The sequence below is a fragment of the Coffea eugenioides genome, chromosome 2, assembly GCF_003713205.1.
Source record: "Coffea eugenioides isolate CCC68of chromosome 2, Ceug_1.0, whole genome shotgun sequence".
NCBI classification, from domain to species: Eukaryota; Viridiplantae; Streptophyta; class Magnoliopsida; order Gentianales; family Rubiaceae; genus Coffea; species Coffea eugenioides.
In genome coordinates this window covers 73,428,170-73,454,335 of record NC_040036.1, presented here as the reverse complement: position 1 = coordinate 73,454,335, position 26,166 = coordinate 73,428,170, and the positions used below count along the sequence as shown (strand labels likewise).

General features: G+C 34.6%; 2 protein-coding genes across 2 annotated transcripts; one reads left to right on the top strand and one right to left on the bottom strand.

Annotated features, from left to right (window-relative positions):
* Positions 1–1,946: 1,946 nt before the first annotated feature.
* Positions 1,947–11,268, top strand: LOC113762876 (sucrose nonfermenting 4-like protein). Its single transcript, XM_027306502.1, has 13 exons — positions 1,947–2,710; positions 3,244–3,331; positions 4,623–4,805; positions 5,225–5,332; positions 5,437–5,496; positions 6,052–6,141; positions 6,652–6,786; positions 7,424–7,568; positions 7,636–7,809; positions 8,337–8,400; positions 8,810–8,879; positions 10,381–10,489; positions 10,854–11,268. Exons 1-13 carry the CDS (start codon positions 2,577–2,579, stop codon positions 10,943–10,945), a joined length of 1,452 nt encoding a protein of 483 aa, XP_027162303.1. The 5' UTR covers positions 1,947–2,576; the 3' UTR covers positions 10,946–11,268.
* A 7,003-nt stretch (positions 11,269–18,271) lies between these two features.
* LOC113760227 lies at positions 18,272–23,911 on the bottom strand. Its single transcript, XM_027302790.1, has 5 exons — positions 23,265–23,911; positions 22,315–22,432; positions 20,796–21,148; positions 20,062–20,160; positions 18,272–19,792 (listed from the first exon to the last, which is right to left on the bottom strand). Exons 1-5 carry the CDS (start codon positions 23,909–23,911, stop codon positions 18,538–18,540), a joined length of 2,472 nt encoding a protein of 823 aa, XP_027158591.1. The 3' UTR covers positions 18,272–18,537.
* Between the last annotated feature and the right edge of the window lie 2,255 nt (positions 23,912–26,166).

Below are 26,166 nucleotides of genomic sequence, written 5' to 3'. Positions count from 1 at the left end.
ATTAGAGTAAGAGTATTATAGGAGTTGTCTATTAATAAAAAGAAAAAGGCAAAAAAGCCCCTAGCGACAAGTGCAAGGATTAAGAGTAGGGAAAGTTTCTCACTTCTTAGGGTAGTGCTTGAAAGTCCCAACCAACACAAAAAAGTTTGATGGTAAAACCAAATGCACGTCACTTAATGTGACGTAAATGGCATATATAGGCACAAAATTTTGATTGTAAAGCCAAATGCACGTGTAAGGCCAAATACACGTGAGGACAATGTTACGAACATGTGCGATCCCACATGAACCGTACCTGAATAATATGGTTCTAGTTTTTTCACGAAATAACACACCTGCTCTAAAAACTTTACACCATTTGAAAATAGTTTGTACTAGCAACCACTTCTCTCCCCTATGGCCCTATCCCAACAAGAATCATCTTCAAAGGGCCTAGCGGAGAAAAAAATCAAAACTATTAGAGTCAAACTCTAAGATAATTTAGGAGAAAAACAATGGAAACACAAAAGTATGAGCTGCCTTGAACAAATATATTGTCAGTATAAATTATCTATTGTAAAACAAATTGATGAAAACTTGAAGAGATGTAAGTCGTGATAAAAGAAAATCTAAAATAAGATATGTTTGAAGATGCCGGCAACAATTATGTATATTCTTGATCATTATAGTGATTTTTCTTTATAACTGAAGTAGTTTAATCTAGGGCTGTTGCTGAACCGAGTAGCTTGACTCGAGCTCGCAAGCTACTCGGTCAGCAGCTCGGCTCGAGCTCAAGCTCGTTTTGACCGAGCTCGAGCTTGAACTGCTTAATAGAAGCCTCGAGTCGAGCTCGAGTTTCAATATTTTGCACTCGAAAGCTCGACGAGTCTAATCAAGTTTTTTATAATATAATTTTTATTTTTATTATTGTGAAATGTCAATAATATCCTTTATTTAAAATTATATATAAAATATTAATTTTTATTATGTGAGCTTGATTAGGCTTGATTGAGCTCGATTGAGCTTGATTTGAATTGATTACACTTAATTAAACTCGAGCTCAAGCTTGAGCTCGAATTCTAAAAACTCGATGAGCTCGAGTTCGAGCTTGAGCTTAGTTATTTTTACCTCGAGTCACTACCCGAGCTCGACTCGACTCGAATACAGCCCTATTCACTCACATCTTCTGTGACAATATTAATAACTACTGCTGGAATTACTGCCTTTCTTTCTTTGGCTAACTATAAAATTTAAAGTTGAAGCTTTTAAATTAGAGAGTGGAAATTCGTAGTACCATTTATTAACAAAAAAGTATACATATACACCATGCCTATTTATTTTCATACTCTATGTATATCTACACAAACGTGTACAAATTTCTTAGTCTATTACACATTGAAAATTTTGGAGAACATTCTTAGTGGAATAGGAAGTATTTTAATGCTTCTTTCGATAAGCGATACCATGTCAATTGAGTAAATCATATAGCAATAAAATTTCATAACCTTATCATTATTAGAGATAATAATAGTGACGACAAAAAAGAAAGAAATGGATTAGATGACTCGAGAAACGAGAGCGTAAGTAAAATATTTTGCATTCGATTACTCTTATTTACACTAAAAAAAAGAAAAAAAAATTAAATACTGACGATAAGGTAGAAGAACTTGTAAAATTCAATAATTAACAATTTTCTATAAAACAATTTCTCCAATTGCATAAAATTCTAGTGAAATTAAAATTAAAATAAAATATTGAATACTACGTTGATTGACCCGAAATAAAAAAAAAAAGAAAATATATAATCTTTAGTTCTCCCACTTTAGCTAAAGGAAAAAAAAAGAGCAAGAGAGAACAAAAGTCGTTTTACGTACACGTGGGCAGACGTAATCTCTTCGATCCTTTTCTACGCGCACATTTGCACATTTTTCTCAATTTCATCAATTTTTCTTTTTTTTTTGGTGACTTTTTTTTGTTGTTGTTGTTTCCTTTATAATTTAAGTGAGTGAGAGTATACACTTCATTTTCATTGATGATTCTCTTCTTTCTTTGCTCCCCAATTTTCACCAGAGATCCACCAATGTCCATACTTTCGAAACTCAACTCTACAAATTTAACCTAATTTTCTCTCTCCCCAGCTTCCAATTCAAGAAAAATTTATCGCCACTTCATCGAGCACTCTACATAATTTTGTAATTTAGGTTTTATTTATGTTGAATCGGATCCAGAATCCCCGATTTTTGCTTCAGATCAGAGGACAAATATAGGGCTTTTTGAGGGTTTTTAGTTCTAGTTGGTTGGAAGAAGTTGGAGTGAGAAATTGGAAAATTTTATTGGGGAAGTTTGGGGTTAAGCTTGTAATTGAAGTTTGAATTAGGGTTTATTGGGGCGTTTCCTTTTTGCATGTATCAATTATAGGTGGGGGTCCTCTGCTTCCGTGGAGGATCCCGTGAAAAAAGTTTTTCCTTTATCGGTTGTTTGAAAATTTTGATGTAATGTGCACGGAGTGATTTCTAAAGGGGGATATAGTATTTTTTCCCTTCTAATTATTTTTGGGACTGAAAGAATTTACTGGGAGTTCTGTAGCTAGAGGGAAAATGTTTGGGGGAGGTGGAGGCAATGGACTGACTAACAGTAGGGGTGCTGGAGGTGGAGATACAATTTTGATACCAACAAGGTTTGTGTGGCCGCATGGTGGAAGGAGGGTGTTTGTGAGTGGTTCTTTTACCAGGTGAGGCAGTTCAATTGATGGGATTTTGATTTTAATTTGATCCCTTTTTGCTATTGGTATCATAGTTTATATTCTGGCATTTGTAATTTATGCATACTTGATTTAATGAGTGCTTTTCAAAGAATCTAAAAGCTTGTATTTTGGCATTTGTAATTACTTCAATTTATTCCTCCTGATTATAGTAATACGGAGTAACTCTTTCCTAGAAGATATATCTTATTACCCGCTTATCAAAAGTATTCAGTGTGGCATTACGGTTACCATCTGTTTTCAATAGATCTAAAAGTTTGCTCATAATTAATTACTTGAACTAATAGCTCATGATTATGGCGGTAATAACTCTTTTCCACAAGCTGTAGGTTTTTCCTATTACAGTTATTAATCTTAATTTTGAAAATTTTCCATCTACTATTCGTAACTTTGAAATCATTTTATATGGTTAAGAGTTGACATTAAGACACAAAAAAAAGATAACAGTGCTTTTCTCTTAAGTTGGGAATGGTGTGGATTATTGACATTTTGTCAATGTACAGGTGGACAAATCACATACCAATGTCACCAATGGAGGGTTGCCCAACAGTGTTTCAGGTTGTTTATAACTTGACACCAGGATATCACCAGGTCAGTCTAGTGTCTGATCAATATACACATAAATGGAATGCTGATGTTTTCCATTTGATTACAATTTCAAGCTTGATTTTATGTTTTATGGCCTTTTCCCAAGCCTTTTCCCAAGCATGGTAATCATGTTTAACGGCCAATTCAGAAAGAGCTGACTGGTTTCATAATGCACAGTCTTATTGACACATGTTATGCGATCTATTCATCATGAATATTCTTTTTCTATCTTAAAGTGCAATTGGTCAAGTACTAAGTTGTAGATGTGACATCTGTGAATTCCCTTTTATTGTGGCCTTTCCATTTGTTGACATTTGTCTGGTGATGATCAATTCATAGGCTGTTGTTTTGCTGATTTTTTTGGCATAATTCATACTCTTGCATTGCTGTCAGACACCAACATGTATGAGGATTTTGTGTGTGATAGACTGAAATTCAGTTTATTGAGAAGAAAAGGGAAGAGAAAAGAATTGTAGGAAGTCATAATGAAATGCACCTAAAAAAGCATATTTGTTGAATTGCGGCCAAAAAGAACGTATTATTTTTTATATTCTAGGGAGAAAAGTAGTTCCGCTAGATTTAAATGATAAAACAAGTGAATCTCCCCATTCTTGAAGAAAAAGATACCTACCAGAACACGTATTTTGCATGAAAATGAAAGTATGGTTAAGGTGAACAATGGTCTTGAGAGAATTTATTACAATATTGGTGGGATGCAAAGCACTGTGAAAGAAACTATTAGAGAGGCTTTGCCATGTTGAAGTAGCTGCAGCTAGTGTTCATCACTGTTTTAGGGTTTGAGCTCATTATTTTTACTTGATTGAGAAATAAGAATGGTCAAGCAAATATTTTATGAAGATGACAACATAATTAAGTGTGAAGCAGTTTACTAAAACTTCTTGGTTGAACTTTTAACTTGAAGATCGTTTTACCTAAGGCTGATGATAGGCTACTTTCCTTTGTAAGAGCAAAAATGCTAGTTTAGTAGCCCTTTCTTCTCCCAAGGTGTCAAAAGGTTTTGTGAATCCACCTCAAAGAAAGTCTACCACTGTATCCATTAGGCACATGGTGAAGCCAACAAAAACATCTGAATCCTGTATCTGATAAACTAGTGGCAACTCTTGCATATTGTGGATTAACTTGTAATTGTGGCTTCATCGTGTTTCACTATCATTTTACCTCAGTGTCAATGCCACAAAAAAAAAAAAGGTGACTTGTCACAGTTTAGTGGGTCTTGATCTTTATATTTGATATTTCTGGAAGTGATAATATGTTTCTTCTTAATCTTGTACAGTTTAAATTCTTTGTTGATGGGGAATGGCGCCATGATGAGCACCAACCATTCGTAAGCGGAAATTATGGAGTTGTGAACACTATTTTCTTGCCCAGTGAATCTGACATGGTTCCTACATTTTTTAGCCCTGAGATGCCTGGAAGATCTAATATGGATGTTGATAATGATCCTTTTCTTCGTGTGGTAAGAACCCTTTCGTAATGGTTTGATCACATATTAGATGCCTGTCTTCCCTTCTTCGCTCTGGTTAGTGCTAGTTCTGTGGTCAGCTTAATTATACAATAAGATCATGATGAATCACTGTAACCATATTGCATCTCATAGACTCTAAAAACAATATCTTCTGTAGTTTTTTGGCATGTAAAAACAGTTTCAAGAGAATATGAAATGGTAATATTTGGTAAGTTATACAGAAAGTGAATTTTCGTATTATTGTTCCTTTTGATATTGTCCCAGCATTGCTCTCTCTCTCTCATATGATTTATACATATCAAAATAGTCAATGTAGGGGTTTGTGGTTGTGTGCAGTAACTTTCAGCTTTGATAGACTTTTATGCTTTTTTGGCGATAGTAGTTTGACAATGTGAGGTAACACCCTGCAGGAAAGAGTTCCAACTATAACACAGAATGATATAGAGCTATCTAGGCATCGAATATCAATGTTCTTGGCAATGCACAATGCTTATGAGCTGCTTCCTGATTCTGGCAAGGTTTGGATGTTGAACCTCTTACGCTAGATGCTTTATTTTGCAAATTGTGAAGTCAAGACCAGAGGGTTGTGCAGTTTCAGTGTTTGACCTCAATTTCCTTTTAGGTCATTGCTTTGGATGTCAATTTACCAGTGAAGCAAGCATTTCACATTCTTTATGAGCAGGTAAGTTTCATATTAGGAATGGTTGCCTGTTGAAGTTAGTTAGATACTTGAACTTGCATAATCTGAAGTTCCAATAGCTTTCTTTTGTCTGGAGACTTGCAACTGTTTGAGGTACTAGTAATGCTCATCGGCATGGTAATATATTTGTCCATGCATGTGCATGTTGGTTCTTTCCCATAATTTACAAGGAAATTTGTACTCTTGTTGCAAGAGTATGCCTAAGTGCCTAACATTTCCAACTATGCTAAATACAATGTACCAAACTTTAGGCAGAAGGAAGAGTGGTTTAGTAACAGGATGGTGAGAATTTAAGATGCATGTAACCATATAATACTGTAAAAGTTAAGATCAATCGGTTCGGCCAAATAACTATAAATTGCATTCAGTTAATTGATTTGTTAAGTTTGTTGGGTACATCAGATCAGATTGGCAAGAGACAATAAGACTACTTTGTGCAACCTCCTTTTTTTTTTTGCAGCCAAACATTGTTTTTGAATTGCTATATCTTCATACCTTTCTGTTATTGATTCCCTGGTATGATTGAAATTGTGACAGGGAATCTCTGTTGCTCCATTATGGGACTTCCGCAATGGTCAGTTTGTTGGTGTTCTCAGTGCATTGGACTTCATTATGATTCTTCAAGAGGTATTGGTTCTTCTTTTTTTTCCCCCTTCTTGTTCCTAGTTTTTATTTTTGTCATTGTTCAAGAAGATTAAAAATGTACTAATGATGCTAGAAAGCTTGGCTACAAATGAAAACTTGCTTGAAATTCTTTTGTGTAATAATTTACTACATGAGGAGGCATTAAGTTCATTTTGTTGTTACAGCAGTTGAGGTATCTTCAATCTCCGAAGGCGATCAAATTTATTTCCTTATTTCCACCTTTTATCTAGTTTGTTATTGACTTTCATAGGACATATTTTCCCTACACATGTAGTAAATATATCTTTTCTTGGTTTTAAATGTTATTGATTTTTTTTTTTTTGACTTCATTCCTTTCAGTAGTACAAACCATGGTATTGAAACTTGTCCTGTGTCTCCGTTCTTACTGATATTTTTTCTTGTCTGATTTCATTTTTCTTTTTGGGAATCGCTTTATGCTTTATGTTCCATTCCCCTCTAAGCTTCATAAATGTGTTATTGGATCATATACAGCTTGGAAATCATGGATCCAATCTGACAGAGGAAGAGCTAGAAACACACAGTATATCAGCATGGAAAGAGGGAAAGTTGCATCTTATGAGGCAAATTGATGGAAACTTGCGACCATATCGGAGACGCTTGGTGCATGTAAGAAAAATCCTTTATGATCTGATCACTGCATGGGCAACTAGTTGAGTTTGATCATATTTTCTCTGTGTGTCTTATTCATCTCGGTTCTCATGTGGGAACTATGGACTCCAATTATTGATTTTTTCAGGAATGATCAACATGCTTATTTATTGAAATGGTCTAAGTAAAAGATTCCCTTTCTTTAACGCTTTGTTTCCTTGATTCAATCGTCAATGTTGAGAATCTAATTCTAAAGAAAGGAATTTTGACTTTAGTCTTGTTTGATCATAAATTCAGTTTCTGCATTTTTATGCATTTTGAGCTGGAAGCCGTCAAGTTTGAAGACTATTGATCCTTCTTACTATTACAATGAAAATCTTGTGGTGGCTGCTTTGGTCATTTCACCAGGATGTTTATGATTAATATCTGCTTATTTTCTAGCTTGCTTCCTATTGATTAGAGCTAGGACTTCTTTTTGGCTTTGATAGAAATAACACACTCATACAGACACACATGCACACACACACGTGTAGGCATTTATATATAGATGAATACACATGCATGTATTTAGGTCAGATTTCTCTTGGCTTTGATGATTGCTAGTTGTTCTTGCTCTACATGTTCTTATCAAATTTACATTTCATGCAATGTGCAGGCTGGGCCTTATGATTCTTTAAAAGATGTGGCTGTCAAAATTCTGGAAAACAAAGTTACAACAGTTCCCATTATTCACTCTTCTTCACAGGATGGTTCATTTCCTCAACTTCTCCATTTGGCTTCTCTATCTGGAATACTAAAATGTAAGTTATTAAATAATGTTTTGAGACAGGGCATGTCTTCTGTAACTAATTAGTGGAACAAATTTAGGTATTTGCCGACATTTTAGACATTCTTCCAGTTCCTTGCCTATTCTTCAGCAACCGATTTCTTCATTTCCTTTGGGTTCTTGGGTACCTAAAATTGGTGATTCCGATGGAAAGCCATTGGCAATGCTGAGTTCAAATGCATCACTTAATGCTGCCTTGTCTTTGCTAGTTCAAGGTGACTCCCTTTGTTCAACTGGATGTTGTGATTTTACTTAATTTGATTGAAGCAGTTCTTTGGCCAGATATTAATTTTTAAAGGGCTCTAATTTCTGTCACTCTTGATGTTTTGCTTCGGGTTACCATACTGCTCTTTGATAATTATTGATATTTATTTCTGACCATATAGAGCCCTTCTAAGATCAAACAGCAGCAGGAGCTTTAGGGACTTGGTCTAATTACTAGTTTCTTTTTTGCTTTTTGAAAAGAATGACCGTTCCAGTTGTTTCTGGTGCATGCGGTCATTTCACCAATTTTCTTAGTTAGTTTATCCTGTGATGCCAGTTTTCTGGTTTGATTCTATGCATTCTCTGGTTAATGTCTTTGTTGTGTAAGTTGAACTTTGTCTAGAGAAACTTATTTACTGATAAATAAGGTTTATCCTTCTCTCATATCTTTTAAAACGTCAGTTTCACCTAATTCATACTAAATATTTTATATTGTTCATATGAATATTATTCTGATCATACCCCATTTATGTTGCAGCTGAAGTTAGTTCAATACCTATAGTGGATGAGAATGACTCCTTGCAGGATATATATTGCCGTAGGTAATCTTTTGATTTTCAAAACAGTATCTCCAGAATATTCCCTCCCATCTACTGTAATTGACATGGTTTGACTATCTATATCTTTGGATCTTTTTTTTAAAATAATATTCTGTAATAATTTATTGACTTTTGGAGTGATCAACTTAGAGAAAATAGAAATTGGGCACAATAGTACTAAATGATAATTTTGAGGTCCTAAAACACTTATTGAATGATTATACTATTCAATAAGCTTAAGTGAGGTGATTATAGAAGAAAAGCTTATACACAGTCTAGCGATCCAAAAAGTCAAAGCACAACAATGATTTGGAAGCAGGATGTCTTCTATTGTGTTGTTTTTTATTATAATGTTCTTGATTCCTATAGTTCCTAATATAGGTGCTCTGCCTTTTGCTTCTTTTTGTAATAGTGATATAACTGCTTTGGCGAAAGACAGAGCATATGCACAGATTCAGCTCAATGAATTGAGTATTCAAGAGGTAATTGCTAAATGAATTTGTGCACTGCAGGACTCAACTTGTTTTTCTTGTATTCGTTGAGAAATTTGTTTTCTAAATGTCTGGGAATCTTATGTTGTCAATGAGTAAGGAATGACATTGTCCTGTAAGAGAATAGAAGGAAACTAATGGAATGAGACTCCATTTATTCTCTACAAGCATTTCACTTTAATTAAATTCAAGGCTGGACAGAGTGGTTGTAACTAAGGAGGGTGTTTTTCATATCAGAGGATATGATTTTCTCCTTGAAGAGATGTGTACGTGATTTATTGGGATGCTAGTCCTAATAGAATTTAAGAAAATTTGGAAATTAAAGTTAATAGTGTTTGACAGAAATAGTGCAGTATTCTTTTGAGGGGAATTGTACAAAACTTGCTATAGAATCTCTTTGCTTTGTAGTCTTTTGGAGAGTGGGACCTGCAAAAACCTTAATTTAGAATGCTTAATATTCTTCTGGTCTAAAAATTCATGGCTTTCTTGTGGATTATACCTGATGATTGATTGTGTTATACAACTGAAATATATTCAACTTAGAAGGCTGTAGAGTTTGAATTTCCTAGTTTTTGTTGCACTCCTTCTAAATTGCTGGGAAATAACTTTTCTTGATAACCAGAGTTGTGCTTTTGTTTTTAATTATTTTATTTTTAGTTATTCCTTTCTCCAAAAGGAAGTCCTCTGGGTCTGTAAAAATGGGTTCTTCTCCATGACATCTGTCTTTACTGTGAAGATTTAATTGACATCTGGTGCCTGGGGAGTGGGCTTATCTTTTAATCATTAACATCATTGTACAGCAGAGGATGTGGGATGAATATCTTTTACTCATGAACAGCTTTACATATTCGCACGAGTTGCCAAGCATTTTAATAAAAAATTTCTTTTGGTTTTGACCTGTTATGCATGTCCATGCCCGTATGGCTGTAGTATTGAAGTCCTTTGTTAACAACACAAGTGGATTTTTTTAGCAAGGCTGCATATAATAATAATATGTATGACCTTGGGAAACTGTTGCCATTGTCTGTAAGGTAGTATCTACTGTGTAGAAACTAGAATGAGGGATAGGAAATTCCTGTGTGGAGAACCCTTTGCAGAAAGTCGGGGATAGGGGGTTTCAGCTGATATACTGCTTTTATAAAATGTTTGTATTTTTTTTTTAATTATAAATCATCATGAACGGGTTTATGTCCTTTGCAATGTGCAAAAAATTTTGTTCATAATGAAAAAGAACTGCATGCAGTATTAAAAGTTATCAATCTGTAAGACATCTTTGATTAATGCACTTGAAAGTTGAAATCTTGCTCCAAGCTGACAAGAAAATAGATGTCATCTTTCCCTTGATATTTACTGCTTCCTGTTGTTTATTATACTTGTATTATGGTATTCGACGGGCAGTAGTGTTCTAGGAAGTTTTAATTGAAAAAAAGTTCAGTGCATATTTGTCACGCAATCATGTCTTTTGGTCCTTTTCTTTGGCTTGCACATATAGGCATTGCAACTGGGCCAAGATGCGAATGCTCCTTACAATGGGCAGAGATGCCAGATGTGTTTGCCATCTGATCCATTGCATAAGGTGATGGAGCGGCTAGCACTTCCTGGTAATTTTCTTTTTTTCTTATTTATGGTGGCTGAATGTATAAAGGCTTACAGGGTATGAATAACTGGTTGGACTAGCGTTATCTCATTCTTATGTTTCAGTGGATTATACCAGTGCAAGTTCTGCATTTAGGACGTGCTAGTCATCTAAATGAATTTTAATTCATGTTGTCTATCCAATATGACTTTTTGCTATTTTGATCCAGTTTCCTTGTTTCCGCCCTTGTTCTATTCGCAGCAATTAGTTTTAGGGTGCTTTAATCAGAGTCATAGGCAAGTTTATTTTTGAAACAACCATTTGTTATGCATAGACTCCAGTACTTCAAGGTGATAAACATTCACTCACTTCCTGTTGCGCACTTGCAGGGGTGAGGAGACTTGTCATAGTGGAGGCTGGTAGCAAGCGTGTAGAAGGGATTATTTCATTGAGTGATGTGTTCAAGTTTTTGCTTGATTAGCCAACTAGACAAATGTCTGGCAAGGGTACTTTGTGCTAAGTAGTCATTACTTACTTAGAGCAAGTATAGCAGCTCTGCTATGGTTGGAAGTTGCTTGATGCAATTGTGGTTGTCATATATATTTTTTTAGCGTCTCTCTAGGTGCGCTCAAACTTTGAGCTTCACCTCTTTTAGGATACAAGACCGGTAGAAAGGAAAAAGAAAGAGAAAATTTCGGTAAATTTAGAGGACCCATTTTTCTTCACACCTTTATGTTCTAATTGTTTTCAAGCCTACCATTTACTTCTCCTTATTTTTAGCTATATATCTGCGAGAAGTTCCTTTTGTCCTTGTTGTGGTTTTATTTGCATTTTGCAAACTTGTCTGCGGGGAGAATGTAAAGCAGCATTATCTCTAGCAGAACTCAGATTGGCAGGGATTTGAGTCATAGCCATAGGCTTGAAAGTTTGTTTTCTTTGTGCCCCCAACCTAACTGGGAAGAAAGGGGGAAAACACAGAAAAGATACTCTGATTAGCCAAAGATTGATAGATAGAACACTTCATTTTTGCCTCATTTGGTTCCATTTTCGTTTCAAGTTTTATCTTTGCTCACTCCATCTTTTGAAGCAAAATTGTCCGCTTGAGAAGCTGAAAGTATTTCTGAAACTTGTTTCACGTCAGAGAAATAGCGCTTGGACTGCTCAGAATCCTCAGATGTTGTAATGCACCAACAAAAAAAATGGAAAAAAAAAAAAAAGGCTTCTTAGCTTCGATTACAGTCAAGTGAGAATCTCAACCTTCAGATTGAATGGCATTCGATTTTCATTGAAAGAAAGATATGGGTAGTTAATTGCCCTCTTAATTGGGCTAATTCTTTAAATTATTGGTAAAAAAAAATTCGTCAATTGTTAGTTTGATGCAATCTGTTCTTAAATTAGCCAGTATGGTAGTAGGGGGCAAAAATTTATATATATATATATATATATATATATATATATATCCAGCAAGCAAAACATAATTTGCTTCTTTTTTCTTACATTTAGATCCAAAGATTTAATTATGTTCTTGTGTTTTATTTTTTTCGCTTTTTACATCAATTTAGTAAGCTAGATCTTTTGACAAAAAAAAAAAATTTAGTAAGCTAGATGATGAGGTATTCTGCGTCGGGAGCCATGGGATGGACATCATGGGGCCTCCTACGAAATTGAAGTCTTATGAGGGCAAACATCACACAAACGCCCTTGATAAGAAAGTATGTAAAACAGGGTTGATTGTTCTCAAAAAAAAAAGAAAAAAAAAAGAGGGTTGATTGTAAAATGAAAATACTTATATATATAGACAAATTAGTACCATTGGATAAGAATTTGCAGGGCAATGAACTATCCACCTGCCAAGGAGTTTCTGCCTGGCGCCTGCAAAAATTAAAAGTATTGCACGGTCGTTCCTTTTTTTTTTTTTTTTCATAATAAAAGACACCCCCGGCGCCGCCTTAGCATGGCAGGGGACAAAGGTTTTTTTTTAAACAATGGATTGGCACTATTAACACGGCAATGCCTCACTTTATAAAAAAAGAAAGTTGCCTTTTGTCGTGGTTAGTCAGTATGGCAGGTATAGTTTAGAAATATGATTGTGTCATATCAACAATTGATGGATTTTTTTAATCAATATTCTAAGGAATTAGCCCCTTAATTGCAAAGATTTGTAAAGTTGTTTACATACATGAGAATCGCCAATGGACCATATATATATTGCGGAAGAGCTCGCTTGACGTGCAAGTATGACGATTTTACCATGCGATATTCAATAGAAAAATCAGGTGCTTCGGGGACTATAATAACTTCTTTAGCTGAATATAGCTTATTAGTTTAGGAAAATTAGAATAAAAGTTAAGCTTTTGTAAAGTTAACTTAAATATTTGAAATACCACAACAAATAATAGCAATGCAATGCAATTAGACTTGCACATCTCATCTTTGTGAATGATGAGTAAAACTCAACTCATTTTCATAAACAACATTCAGTGTCAACTCTTGTACATGAAGACGATTCATTGGGTATCCTATTATACATACATGACCTTAACATTATAAAAGATACTCCTCTATAACTATAGAGACAATACATCTAAACATGTCCAACTTCTTTGATTGATTGCATCAAAATAATCTTTCCTCTGATCCTTTAGTCGACCGTGACGAGTTGTTGATATGACTGCATCTGCCTGTTTTATAGTCTTTACTCTTCACTAAACGTTCAAAATCATAGAAGTCAACCTGCTCGAATGAATTCCAAATCAAGAACAAAAATAATTACCTGCTAGCCCAAAGAAATGTAATAAATGCAAGGATTAATCCCAATTGATGATACTATCATATTTAGTGAAAAAATTGAAGATTATGCATACTTAAATCGAGGATAAACCCATATTTTTAAAGCTTTAAGAAGTTTTCCCTCAACAGGCTTTTGAAACCGAAGGTGGGATGGCCAGGTTTAATGCTTACCTTAACTATAAACTTGCTAAGTTCTCGAGCTCCTCCAAATCCAATGATAAAAATTTTTATTTTTTTTTACCATTCTTGAATATTCTGCAGTATCTAAAAAAGAAAGGTTTTGAAGTAGCTAATAGTGATGCAATAGAATGGGGAAAAAAAATGAAGTCCAAAGACAATTATATACTAGGAAGTAAGAACTGCAACCTATGAAGTTAAAAAAAAAAAAAAAAAATCTTATTTGACATTTAGTCAATGTAAGGAACCACGTACCTTATTCAGTAGATTTGCAGTAGAACGTACACTTTTTGAAGAAGAGTACTTCAACCTATTTGACTACCACACTGAGTTAACTTCATCATTGTAATTCTTGAACTCATTAAGCAAAGAGTTGAACTAAGCTCAAAATGATTACCACCTATGCGTTGTCATTGTATAGTTCAAAATGATAAGAATCAACTAAGCTCCAAGCTTAGCGCCTATATGTTAGGCATCACCTTTGATGAGGAACTTTCGTTTCCTTAGTGGTATAATTACTACTTGTAAAGCTATATCGAGCCTTTGCTCGCACTTGTACATCTTTTGACAAGAAATACAAGCATTTATCGTTTCGGAAAAAAAAGAAGCAAAGAGTTGAACATATAATATTTCTTAAATATTTAAACCAAAGAAAGCTTCAATAAAGAAAAACTGAGAAAACTAACATGGAGTAGAATAAAAGCATAATAATCACGAAGAAACATATTCAACTGCTGAATAGCTAAACTTAAAAAATAATACAGAAACATTATTGTTTTTGATAAACATATGATTTTCTGCAAATTGCATTTCTCCATGAATTTGAATAGATTGAATAAAAGATAATAAATGGTGATTGGTAGGAAAACATGACATGCATATAAATAAAAATATGTGTAATTTACCTTTGCACCTCTAGAGGCAAATATAAGAACATGAACTATGAAATAAAAGAGAAAAAAAAATATCTATTTCAAACTCCTACATGTAAAAAAGCATTTGAAACTATTGCAATCTTGTAATTAACTAATGAGGTAATTTAACAATATTTGAAGCATTCATATACGTTTGAAATTCAGACAATGAGTACAAAAAGTAAGTAATATTACCATCATCCATGGATGTCTAAAGGGAATATTTCTTTCATCTTCTGTTGGCCAGGACCGAAACCTCCAGGTAGAAGTTCTTGCATCTTCTGTTGATGTTTTTTGGATGGCCTCCATAATTGCAACTGCGAGGACACAGCCGCTTACAACCAAATCAAAGAACCAAAAGATTATGGCTAAACCACTTCCTATATGTGAAACCTGCAGGTTACTGTCAAATTCTCCCAGAAAGAGTTGATTAATTGTCGAAAATAAAAAGTTCCAAATACGAAACATAAGTTCACCAACCCCACTCACATTCATCAAATGTTTTGCATCATCTAATTTTGGAGATTATATTGGTCTCGGCTTGAACTCTGAACCAATGCATTTTCATTTTTATATAATTACAAGTACTCGATAAAAACTTGTTCAAATTCGACTTGATAAATAAATAAATCAAACTTGAACACAATGTCAAAATCATTAAAATAATTAAATAACTTTGAACACCAAGGTGTTGTGTTCTTCATTAATGAAGCATTAGTATTGTTAAAATCAATGAATATTTATGTTAAATATATATATATATATATATATATATTTTTCTAAATTTAATATGTTTTGAAGTTCATATTATGCTTAAATTTAGAAGTGAAAATCATTCTCTCTATTTGAAATTGGAAACTTTGAAAGAATTTATTCTTCAAATAAATTCCATAATTAACTTTAAGTAGATCCAAAATTCTTGTGATATTAGTACTTATGAACTTTTAATTGTTTGTGGGTCAATATGGATAAAAAAGAGAACTTGCTAAAATTAATGGGGTTTAAATAAGATGTAATTTTAAAAATTTTTAAATTTTCTAAACTTAAAAATAAGTTTTTCAAAAAAAAAACTTAATATGTACTAGCTGTATGTACCATACATATGGCTCCGTCACTTGCTGTATAGTTACTCAACTATATATTTTACGAAAACTGAGATGATGGTCGGTCCCTCGACTATAATTTCAGCCAATTAAATACTTCAACTGAATATATGTTAGTTGATAATTTCTCATAATTTAATAAGCTGACTTGGGGCAAAAAGGAAAATAGATGTTATCTCACTACTTAAACATTAATGACATTATCAATTTATCATTAGTCCGGTCAAATATCCCAAATAAAATAAAATATTCCAACGAGGAGAAGCTGCTTGAATTTACAGTACAGATTTTATTATTAATTGCAGTCTTTAAAATTTGCATGGTCTTGGTGTTTGTCAAATTCAACAATGTATAGACGATGCCTTTTTTTTTTTTTGGCAGTTCATTCGCATTTGGCAACATTGGACGGTTTCATGCATGCATGCATGGGATGCGATCTTTGTGTTTTCATTGGTTAAAGCTCTTTGTATTATCCATTAATTCTTTTTGCTGTTGTTTATGCATTTCATTGGTTAAAGTGTTGGGGATAATACAGGTGAAAATGACTAAAAATTACAAAGCAAATGATACAAAAAAACTTTAAATCGTGGCTCAAGATCACTTTTCTTTAGGGTTTATTTGTCCATAATTTTGTATGCAAAGACTTTGGACAAATATTCTTTAGGATAATTTGAAGGGTATTTGTCTTAACTTTTGCACAAAATTAGATAAACCTACTTGAACAATAGTGTGTTTTTTGCATAGAATTCTAGTAGTAGGAAAATCATTTTTTGCAATAAATCATTTCTACTAGACCTTCATAGAGTTGAGATTGAAAATGATCGAGAGTTGCAACATTTTACCACTGATTTGTGTATTTATGTTGGTCAAAAGATTCCTCAACATCAATGCAAGTGTTCAGACAGTTTTTGAATGTTTAAACACCATTTAGATAGTAATTAACTGTAAAAACTATGAAGAGGTGCCAAGTAGACTTGAACAATTTCTGAGCATTGCAGGAACCAGAAAAGTGATGGGTCTTATGCCGGGTCCTAAGACGGGCCCCCCGTCTTACAACTTTTCAAAATTTGAAAATATCTAACATAAAAATCTTTTAATAATCCATTACACAGTTTTTTCAATCCAACTGGACATTGGAGAATTGGACTTTTGCTGGAATCGAATATTGGAAAAGAGCAGAAAAATGGAGAGAAACGGGGAAAACAGCAAATGATGAGTTCCACAAATGATTTTGCCAAGTCTAGTGAAAGAATATAATTAGAATCAATAAAAGTTACTCTTTGAATGATTATAGATGTTAGCTTTTTTTTACTCATTAAAAAGATCTATAATTAGAATAAAAAAAAAAAAGAAGCAATCGAGAGTATCACAAAAATTGATTATCCAAAATTGAAATCTGTAATAGTTAAAATAATCAACCAAGAACAAGCCCTTTGTCATGGTATTTGCCTCAGTGCAAATCTCACTGCAAAATTCTTTGTGGTTGCTCATGTCTAGTGGATGAGAACGTTTCATTAATTAGAGAAATGAAGTAATTCTCCTATCATGGAAGTCGATGCATTTTCCAAGCACAATAACTTCTGTGTCCACCGAGTCAACAACTTCTATGTTTACATATGAGCATAGTTGCTCTTATTACTATTGCTTCAAAACCTTTGGAAACAATTGAAAATAGCTTTTCGACTAAATATATGCCACTATACCAATACTAAATTGATAAGTATATCCTCATATTTGGAATTTTATGCTCTTAAATTTGCATTGCAGTTTTTTTTTTTTTAAATCTTTTCGAGAAGTGAAACTGCTTTGGCCTGCCAAATTTTCGTGTCATATACGTACAACAAACTTTTTCATTCAACACACAACTTTAAGTAAGAAATATATAATCCTACAACATAGTAATGAATGGGATTGGGAAAATCTCAAGTCTCCATGCGAGATATTTCATGGTTGCTCATGTTTATTGGACGGTTTCACGAGTTAGCTTGTAAGTGACAGCAACTGACTCGACGCACCACTGTACCAAAAAGGGATAAAAAAATAAGAAGGAAAAGGAAAAGGGAAACATTTGCATGTCCTAAACAGGGGATGAGACTTGACAAATCTGAAGTAGTCAAATTAATTCTCCCAAAGAATGATTTAATTGTTTGATGCGTTTAGTCTCCTGTAAGGCTGTAATTACTTAACCTTTAAACGGTAAAAACCACCACTCTGGTTACATTTTGAGAACATAAATGAACGTTATCCGATTAAGCTAAAAGCTGTACGTGCATATTGCTAGCACCATCCAACAGTTTCCTTGAATAGGCTAGGATTGAGGAACTTCAAGCTCTGAACTTCTCTGAAGCTTCATCTACAGATGTTCTTGCACTCCTTTTGGTGGTTATAGGGTTGTTTCGATTGGTGGTTGTTCATGCATCTGAGGCCTCACAAACCTATCCATGTAATTCTTATTACATTTGGGGTAAACTTGTATAGTTTTGACGTAATCGTCAATTTTGTATAAGTTGACATATTCAAATTTACACTCACGTCTTACAAATTTTCACAAAATATTGTAAAAACTACGTCTAGTTTGAAAAATGAACACAAGTCAACTCATGACGCCCCGTTTCCGGTGGTTCACCTTCTTTGGCATCATTTGATGAACTCTTGCTTGGCCTTTTGGGAGGTGCAAGGACTTTCCACTTGAGGTTGAAAATCAGAGGCCTTGGATTTTGCTATGTTTACTATGGCTCCAAGAAATGTGAAGTCTGAATTGAAAGACATGTAAGAAGGCAGACGTGCATGGAGCAGAAACAGAGACGAGCATTAAAGCCCAAACAGAAAACTGGCATTGATATATTGATGATAAACTGGCATCATAGCCCAAACAAAAAACAATATCTATATACATTTCAGGGTAATGCTACTCCCCATGGATTTTATCTCGGCCTATTAACTTCGTAGGCAAACTTCTACCTTCACAGCTACCTCCAACATGGCCTTCTAAGTTAAAGCAACCAAATAATCTTTCCTTTTATCAGTAGATAAAATGAATATCAACAAGTAACAAAAAGTGTAGCCGTAGTCGGATCATCCGATGAAGTTTATCTCACGTTTACACGGGGCCTCCTGTGTCTTTCATCATCCAAGTAACTGTCCCCCGATTTGTTATAGTTACCATATCTACCTTGTCTCTGTTTATGAGACCCTTCTCTACTGGAACTTCTAAAATTCTGCGAACGACCACCTCTAGAATCACTTCTGTAGCCATTGTCATCATCTTCAAATCTTTTATCTCGTCTCTGCTTAAAAGATCCTTCTCTTTGAGGGCTTCTAAAATTCTGTGAACGACCATCTCTAGTATATTTTCTATGGCCATAATCAGTATCTTCAAATCTTTTAGGAGAATCTCGGGAAGATCCGCGAAGATTTCCCATGTCCCGGTTTCTTCTGCCATTAGATGTGTTTCTTTGGCTATTTAGGCTTGCTTTCCTACTTCCAAATTTATCTTTGTCATTGTTGGATTCTAAATCAGAGAACGGTTCATCATCACTGTCGAAACTATTTTGCTTTCTTGAACTCCTACTTGACTTCCATTTATTCCCTTTCATCTGCCTGGATCCAAAATCATTATTGGCGTATTCAGTGCCAGAGCTAACCTCATCATCTGAACCAAAACTCATGCCTCCTCTTCTTTTACTTCTCTGATTGACATGACTAGATTTCCAGTTCGGATGAATAGGAAGCTCATCATCAGTACCAAAATCTATTTCAGGATCAGAGCCAGAGAAACCGACTCCCCTACGTGTTGATTTAGATGGCTTGTTTTGTGCCTGGAAATTGGACTTACGACGAAGAGTCCAATCATGACCTGTTCTGTCTTCATCTTCTGAATATGAGTCAACATCAAGCTCAGAAAAATCTACAGTAGAAGCCTTCTGTGCATCATTCTGAGTATCAAGTTCATAATTTTCCACATCATCATCTTCATCATCAAAATCGTTGAATCCAAATCCGGGATTGACAGGATCAGTATCTTTAGCAGACCTGTAATCCTTGTGCAATCCATCTTCGCATGCCCTAGCAACCCCTGCATGTGGTTGCTTATCTGAAGGAAAATCTTCATGCATCTTCTTAGAATCTGCATACTCAAAGGCAGCAACATCTGCCCCATCAGATTCATTGTCATCAAAATCAAAATTCCATGCATTGGAAATCTCTGGCCTGCTTGAAATATTCTCCAATCTCCTTGGACTGTGTTGCCTATCTTGCACTTGACTCTCCATAAATTCATCTGGCGGGCGCTTGTGTTCACAATGAAAGCACACCATGTTTCTCCTATAGTTCAAGAAATTGCACCTGCAAAAGCATGGGATCAACATTAATAAGAAATAAAGCATCCCATCAAAAGCCATTGTACTGTACACAACAGGCTTGATCTGTAAGCAATACTCATTTTCAGTTTTCCTTCTTAAAGTAAAATGAGAAAATTGGTGAACAGTTCAGATACAAGCTTGAACATGTAGAGATTAGACTAATGAACAAAATTTATTCCATTAAGGATAAGCAACTAATTGATCAGAGAGTGTAAGATGACAAAACTAAAGAGGAGCAGACACGATACATACTGTGGGCACTCCCATTCTCCTGGAAGAAGCTGTCTCTTAGGACGCTTGGCATCACATTGTAGGCACACCGTGTTCTTTGCAAAATTCATAAAGTCACACCTGCAAGTACAAAACAAACACAGTAAAGTTCATCACTCAAAATTCACTCTGATTCTAAGGAAAGCAACTAAAAGGTAAATTGCTCTTAATCTTTATTTTAGATTATGGCGAGAAGCCCCTACGACTCATCACAACACATGGCAGAATATTCTACTTCACTTAAGCAGGCAACTGGCGTCCAAATTACATATTTTCCCTCTTAGTAAGTTTTATCAGTTAGCTGGAAAAGTCAGGATATATTACTACGAAGTACCAAATACTTTCCCTGAAGAAAACATAAGATAAACTGCGACTTTATGTGGTGACATGAACGATGAAAGGTCATACATCATTATGTCAGACAAGCAAATAGACGAGTTTGCTCCTCATTTCCCAGTAGCACATAATTCAACCTCATTATGCACCAACTACATAATAACCACAAATTTGGATTTACTGCTACCAAAGAATGTATAGAACAACATAAACAGTTCCTCCAACATGTCATCCAGCCGAGAAAATGAAAAGAAAAAGGATGATACAGAGCAAGAAATTCACAAAAAAGGGTCTTCATATATGCATCATTGTGTTCTTGATTGATTTCAAAACCCAGAAAAATAGCACATGAAAGCACTGAAAGAAAGAAGGAAACATACTTTACGCAAAGCCAATCACCCTTTTTCATTTCAATGTCATCACGTCCTACGCGCTTCTTTGGAGGGGGAGGTGGCTGCTTCACCTTAGGTGGAGGCTTTTTAATAACAGGAGGTGGAAGATTTGGATCTATTGGTACTGCACTCAACTTTACCACATCATGAATTAATTTGCGTACAACAGTCTTCAGAGTTTTCATCTTCATAAGAGACTTATTTGCAACTGATCCATTTACTGCATCAAAGCCATATGTCAATAACATACGCATGACATCCATGGTCCTGGCTTCATCCTCTTTATTTGTAAGCAGATATGCTCTTTCACAAGAACTTCTCAAACTGCAGGAACTACAAACCTTGAAAAAAAAAAATCTATTGGTAAACAGAAATTTATTGGCATATTGAAAACTCTAGTACTTACACCACCAAGTTTACTTCAAAATTAGCTATGGCTTCTTTTCTATTGTCTTCACATTTCTTCCAATCTCATAGTTAAAATAACTAGCTAAACTTAAATAAAAAAAGAAAAGAGTGGAAGCACATTATAGTAATATTGAATTGAATTGGGGGAAAAGCACAAGAACTTGGAGACATGTTTCTTGCTCTCAATGAGGTAATTGAAGGATCATATTCCAATCTTCTTAGCTTAGGCAGTTACTTAAACCCTCTACAGCAGATACAGACTGGATTTAAGCACAAAGATGCTTAAGCAAATTTAGTGGGGCATTGTCCTCTATTTATGATACATGCACATCAAAATGCAGCTGATCAGGCAGTCAGGTGGTAGTAAATGCAAAAAAAGGTGACCATGGTAGACCAAACAGCCACAAAAGAAACAATAACCAAGAACGCAGGTTTTCAAAGTTGATAAATTTATGAACGGTGTCAAGATGACATAAGAGGTCTAAAATTCTAGGATTTTCACTGCATTGAGATCATCCACCTCAAGCCTTTGCCTGTTCTCAGAGAATAACCTCTGTAACATGACTACAGACTCTTCTTTATGATTGTTCGCTTATATATCAAAAAATTGAATACTATAATAGTAGTTTTCTAGATTCCAGAGCATTTATGCACACGTGATTGCACTATAGAAGGTGATAATACCAACTTTTGAGGAAATAGTAATACTGACCATTTAACTATCTCAAGCCTTTGCTGCATAAAGAGGATAATTTACAGTATTGATATAGTTGTGAGATCCTTCTCTATATTTGCTTGTAAACGAATGAAGACTAGTCTGCTAGATACCCACATTCTGAAGCATAAGTGCATTACATGATGTTGTAATAGATCCACATGCAAAAAAAAGGGTGCTTATTTCAGCTTCCTTTGTCTGTATATCAAGACTAATAAAAGGTAGATAAAATTTTTGCCTCGACAAGAACCAGTTGTGAGAAAATTCAAGTTTAATTAGACAATGCGAAACAAAAATTTTCTTGCCAAACTAAACTCGCTATCTGACATGCACACATCAATAAGTCTTCAAGTTCATTATCTGAAAAGTTAACTCCCAACTTACATCTCCCTCATCCAGGTGGACGTGTTTCCTCAACAATTTTGCAGAAAAAACCACCTTCTTGTCCACACTAGGGCATCCGTAACCAACCAAAATTTGAAGATCCTGTCTTGACATTGACCTGAAATATTTGCAAATTAAGAATGAACACAAGCAATTACTGAAATAAATCTTACTTTTCTAAACAGTAAAAAAAAAGGAGACATATCATTACACCTTTTGCTTTCATCAGTAGAAAAATTACAAGTAGTTTGTCCTGAAACGCTATACTCCATATATTTGCATAATTTTAAGAACTACCTAGAAAAGGGGATGCTACTTTCAGCGCCAAAAAAAAAAAATGTTGCAAGTAGGCAATAAAAAAATAGAACCAAAAATCAGAAAATAAATTATCTTGCCTGTCTTCACCTTTGAAAGAAATTGCTAGAATATAAAACTTTGATAGCAGCTAGTAATTCTTCACATCAAAAGTCAAAATAATCAAAAGCTATCGAAAGAAGAGTGCACAAAGCATTGTCACCCCATCACATAATTATACTAAAATTTTAGTTTCAAAATGTTCTCTTTACATTTTTCCCCCTTGTTACAAAATCCACATCTGAACTCAACACTTGATCCCTGTTTCAACATTCATGGCATAAACCTATGTGACACAGTAAAAATACCATGGCCCTCCTACTTAGCTGAACTCAGAATCGTAGCAAAATGTATCCCAAATCGTCTATCAGAAATCAAAGGCAATCTTCCTTTATCACATTCTGCAAAAACACAAAATTTACCGTAACTAAAGTATCTAAAAGCAGTTTCCCATCTTGAACAAACACATTTCCATAGTAAGATCAATCATCCCACTTGTATAATTTTACCTTCACACATTTTATCAAACGCTATAACAGTGCCCCACATGATCATACAAAATTCCACAATATCAAAGAAAATTAACAAGAACAGACCTCAAAATATCAAACCGGTCGCGTCCAAAATTCAGAACAGCAGTCTGAACAGTCTTGAAATCCCTAGTAAAATCAAATCCTTCCTCTTCAACCATTTCAGATAAATTAAACCCCACAGTTTCCATCATACCATCTTCATCTCTCCTCTTATGATCAAAATAATTCTGCTGCACTAATCTCTCCATTAACTCAATCCACTCAGGCCACGGATGGACCAGCTCAACTTCCTTTATTTTACCATCCAACAATCCCCCAGCATTCTTAGGACTAACCTCATTTTCGTCCTTCTTCAATTCCAATTTCTTTTCTGACAACTCGGCCTCGGCCGGACTTAAGTCTGTGGTGGGTTGTTGTTGTTGTTTCTTGGATTCGCGCCAGGCACGAATTCGCTGCAGGGTTTGGTCTTTCTGGGAGCGTTCCTTCTCAATAGCGTCGATTTGTTCGAATACAAAGCTCATACGAGCGGATAGAGAAGAGGGTTTTGGAGTGGGGTCTGAGGAGGTGGTGGTCTGGGACTGGGCAGAGGATAAAGAAGATAAGGGTAGCTTAGGGAATATTCTGTTAGGGTAGTGGTAGTGGTAGTGGTGGTGGTGGTGGAAACGTGCCGGAAAGTGCAGGTTTTTCAGGCGTCTGCGGAGGAGGAGCATTTTGGCTGGTGGCGGAGAAGTTAAACCCTGAGACTGAGAGAAAGGAGAGAGGGAGAGAGGGAAAGAGGAGCCTGTTAAACCCTGATCAAATGTGTCACAAATATGAAATTTTCTTTTTCCCCCTTAATCCAAAATTTTGTGTTTTCCCCTTTTATGTCTTTTTAGTTTTACCATGTCAAACTTGATTTTTACCATAATTTTGCTAGGGCATTATCCTTGAATGATATTTGTAGATTCATAATTTTTTAACTTTAGAATGGAAAAAGGTTATGTTTAGAAATTAATTAGTAGGTGGACTTAAGGTATTCAGGCAAAGACAGAGACTATGGGAGATTTTTTTATTTTTTTTTTGTCGACACAGGGTATCCTAATATTTACGGCTGTACAGAGCCCTGCCAAGGATGTATAGCAATTTTAGCACAACAAGATTTAAACTAGTGACCTATGAGTTACCACTGCATGTAGTTACAAGCTGAACTCGTTGTTAGGAACTTTTCTTTTAATCAAGCAATGTTTTAGCATTTAAGTAAATTTAACTTTGACTCTCATTTGACTAGGGTTATCAATTTGACTCCATGTTCTAGGTTTTGACAAGAACATGACTCACAAAATAATAAATTTTTCTAATTTTCGGACTTTTGTACTCAAATCTAAGTTAGAAGATTCAAATTCAACTCACATTTCAATAAGAATTTCGGGCTCAAATGGGGATCAACGCAAACTCATAAATACATAATAATTATATCTAATATATTCTAATAATTATGAATTATTACAAATTTTATATACAAACTTTCAAAATTTTATGTTATAACACGTACAATTAAATGTTATACTAATATACTTGGGTCAAGCATTAATTGAGTTTGAACTTAGCAAAGTTCAGGCTCGACTCACGATAAAAACAGGTCTAATATTGAGGTTTAAGTTCTACACCGCCCTATTAAATTGCAATGGATCTTCTGTCCCGCTTTTTATTGTATTGCTATTTCTTCTTCATAAATATCATATTTTAGTTCTTTTTTGTTTTCTTAAAATTTAATAACTATTAACTGAGTAATAAATAAAATTTAACAAACTCAAAAAAATCAAAATGCGTGAAAAATGAGAATTTTTTATGAATTTTCTATTGTATTTTTTGATTTTCTATTATATATATATATATATATATATATATACTTTTTTGAAACTGTTCTATTTATTTTTTACTCAGTTAATAAATATTGGATCTTAAGGAAACAAAAAAGAACTAAAATGTGATATTTATAAAGGAAAAATAATAATATAATAAAAAGTGGGACAGAGAGTGGTACAAAAACCGCAACAGAGATCCGTTGCACTATTAAACATAAGGTTCATCGATCTCGTTTGGGACTGGCTCAAATCGGGTTCTATTGACAGTCCTATATTTGATTTGAGTATAAATTATTCTAATAATAGTAAATGAGTGTATTAATTTACTACTATTTTGTAAGGGAAAAATTAGTATGACATTAGCGACAATGAGAGTTGAACATTGACATGTGTTTTGTTGGGAAAAAAAAAACGAATTTATCATTCACAAACAGGAAAATTCAGTGCTAGAAATAGAATGGTAGCATTGAGAGTTAAACCTTGACAAATGATTTCAGAACAAAAAAATTTTATCATCTAAGAAGATTTTATCATCAGAACAAGCTGCTCTAGTGCAAAGCTTGAAGAGGCATTAGCACTCAGAGGTGCAATGATAAGAGCTAAACAAGGATGGAAGAAAGTAGAATTTGAATCAGATTGCAAGCAAGTGGTAGACAAGGTGAATGGGGAGGAAGATGATTTGATCACTGCTACTGTGATAAAGGATGATGAATGTTGCATCTCCTTCACTAGGAGGGAGAACAACTATGTTAGCCATAAATTAGCAAAATTTGCTATAAACTTGACAAATATAACTGAATGGAAGCAGAACTTCCCAGTTTGGCTGCTTGAGACTGCTCAAGCAGATTTGGTGAGGCAGTTGCCTGTGTCTTTGTAATACGTTTTGTTGAAGAAATGAAAGTTGCCGTCTTGGAAAAAAAAAAAAAAAATCTTTTGCTCGCATTTCGCAGGCATGGCAGCGCTTAGAAGTATCACTTTGTTAAGACAGTCCATCAAAATCCAAAACCATTTATCAGCCCAAATCGAGTGGTCAGTTGACTGATTTGATGTTGGTAAGAAGTTCACTACCATCTGCATACTGATTGGCCATATGGCTCAAATCTGGATATTTGGGGTCAACT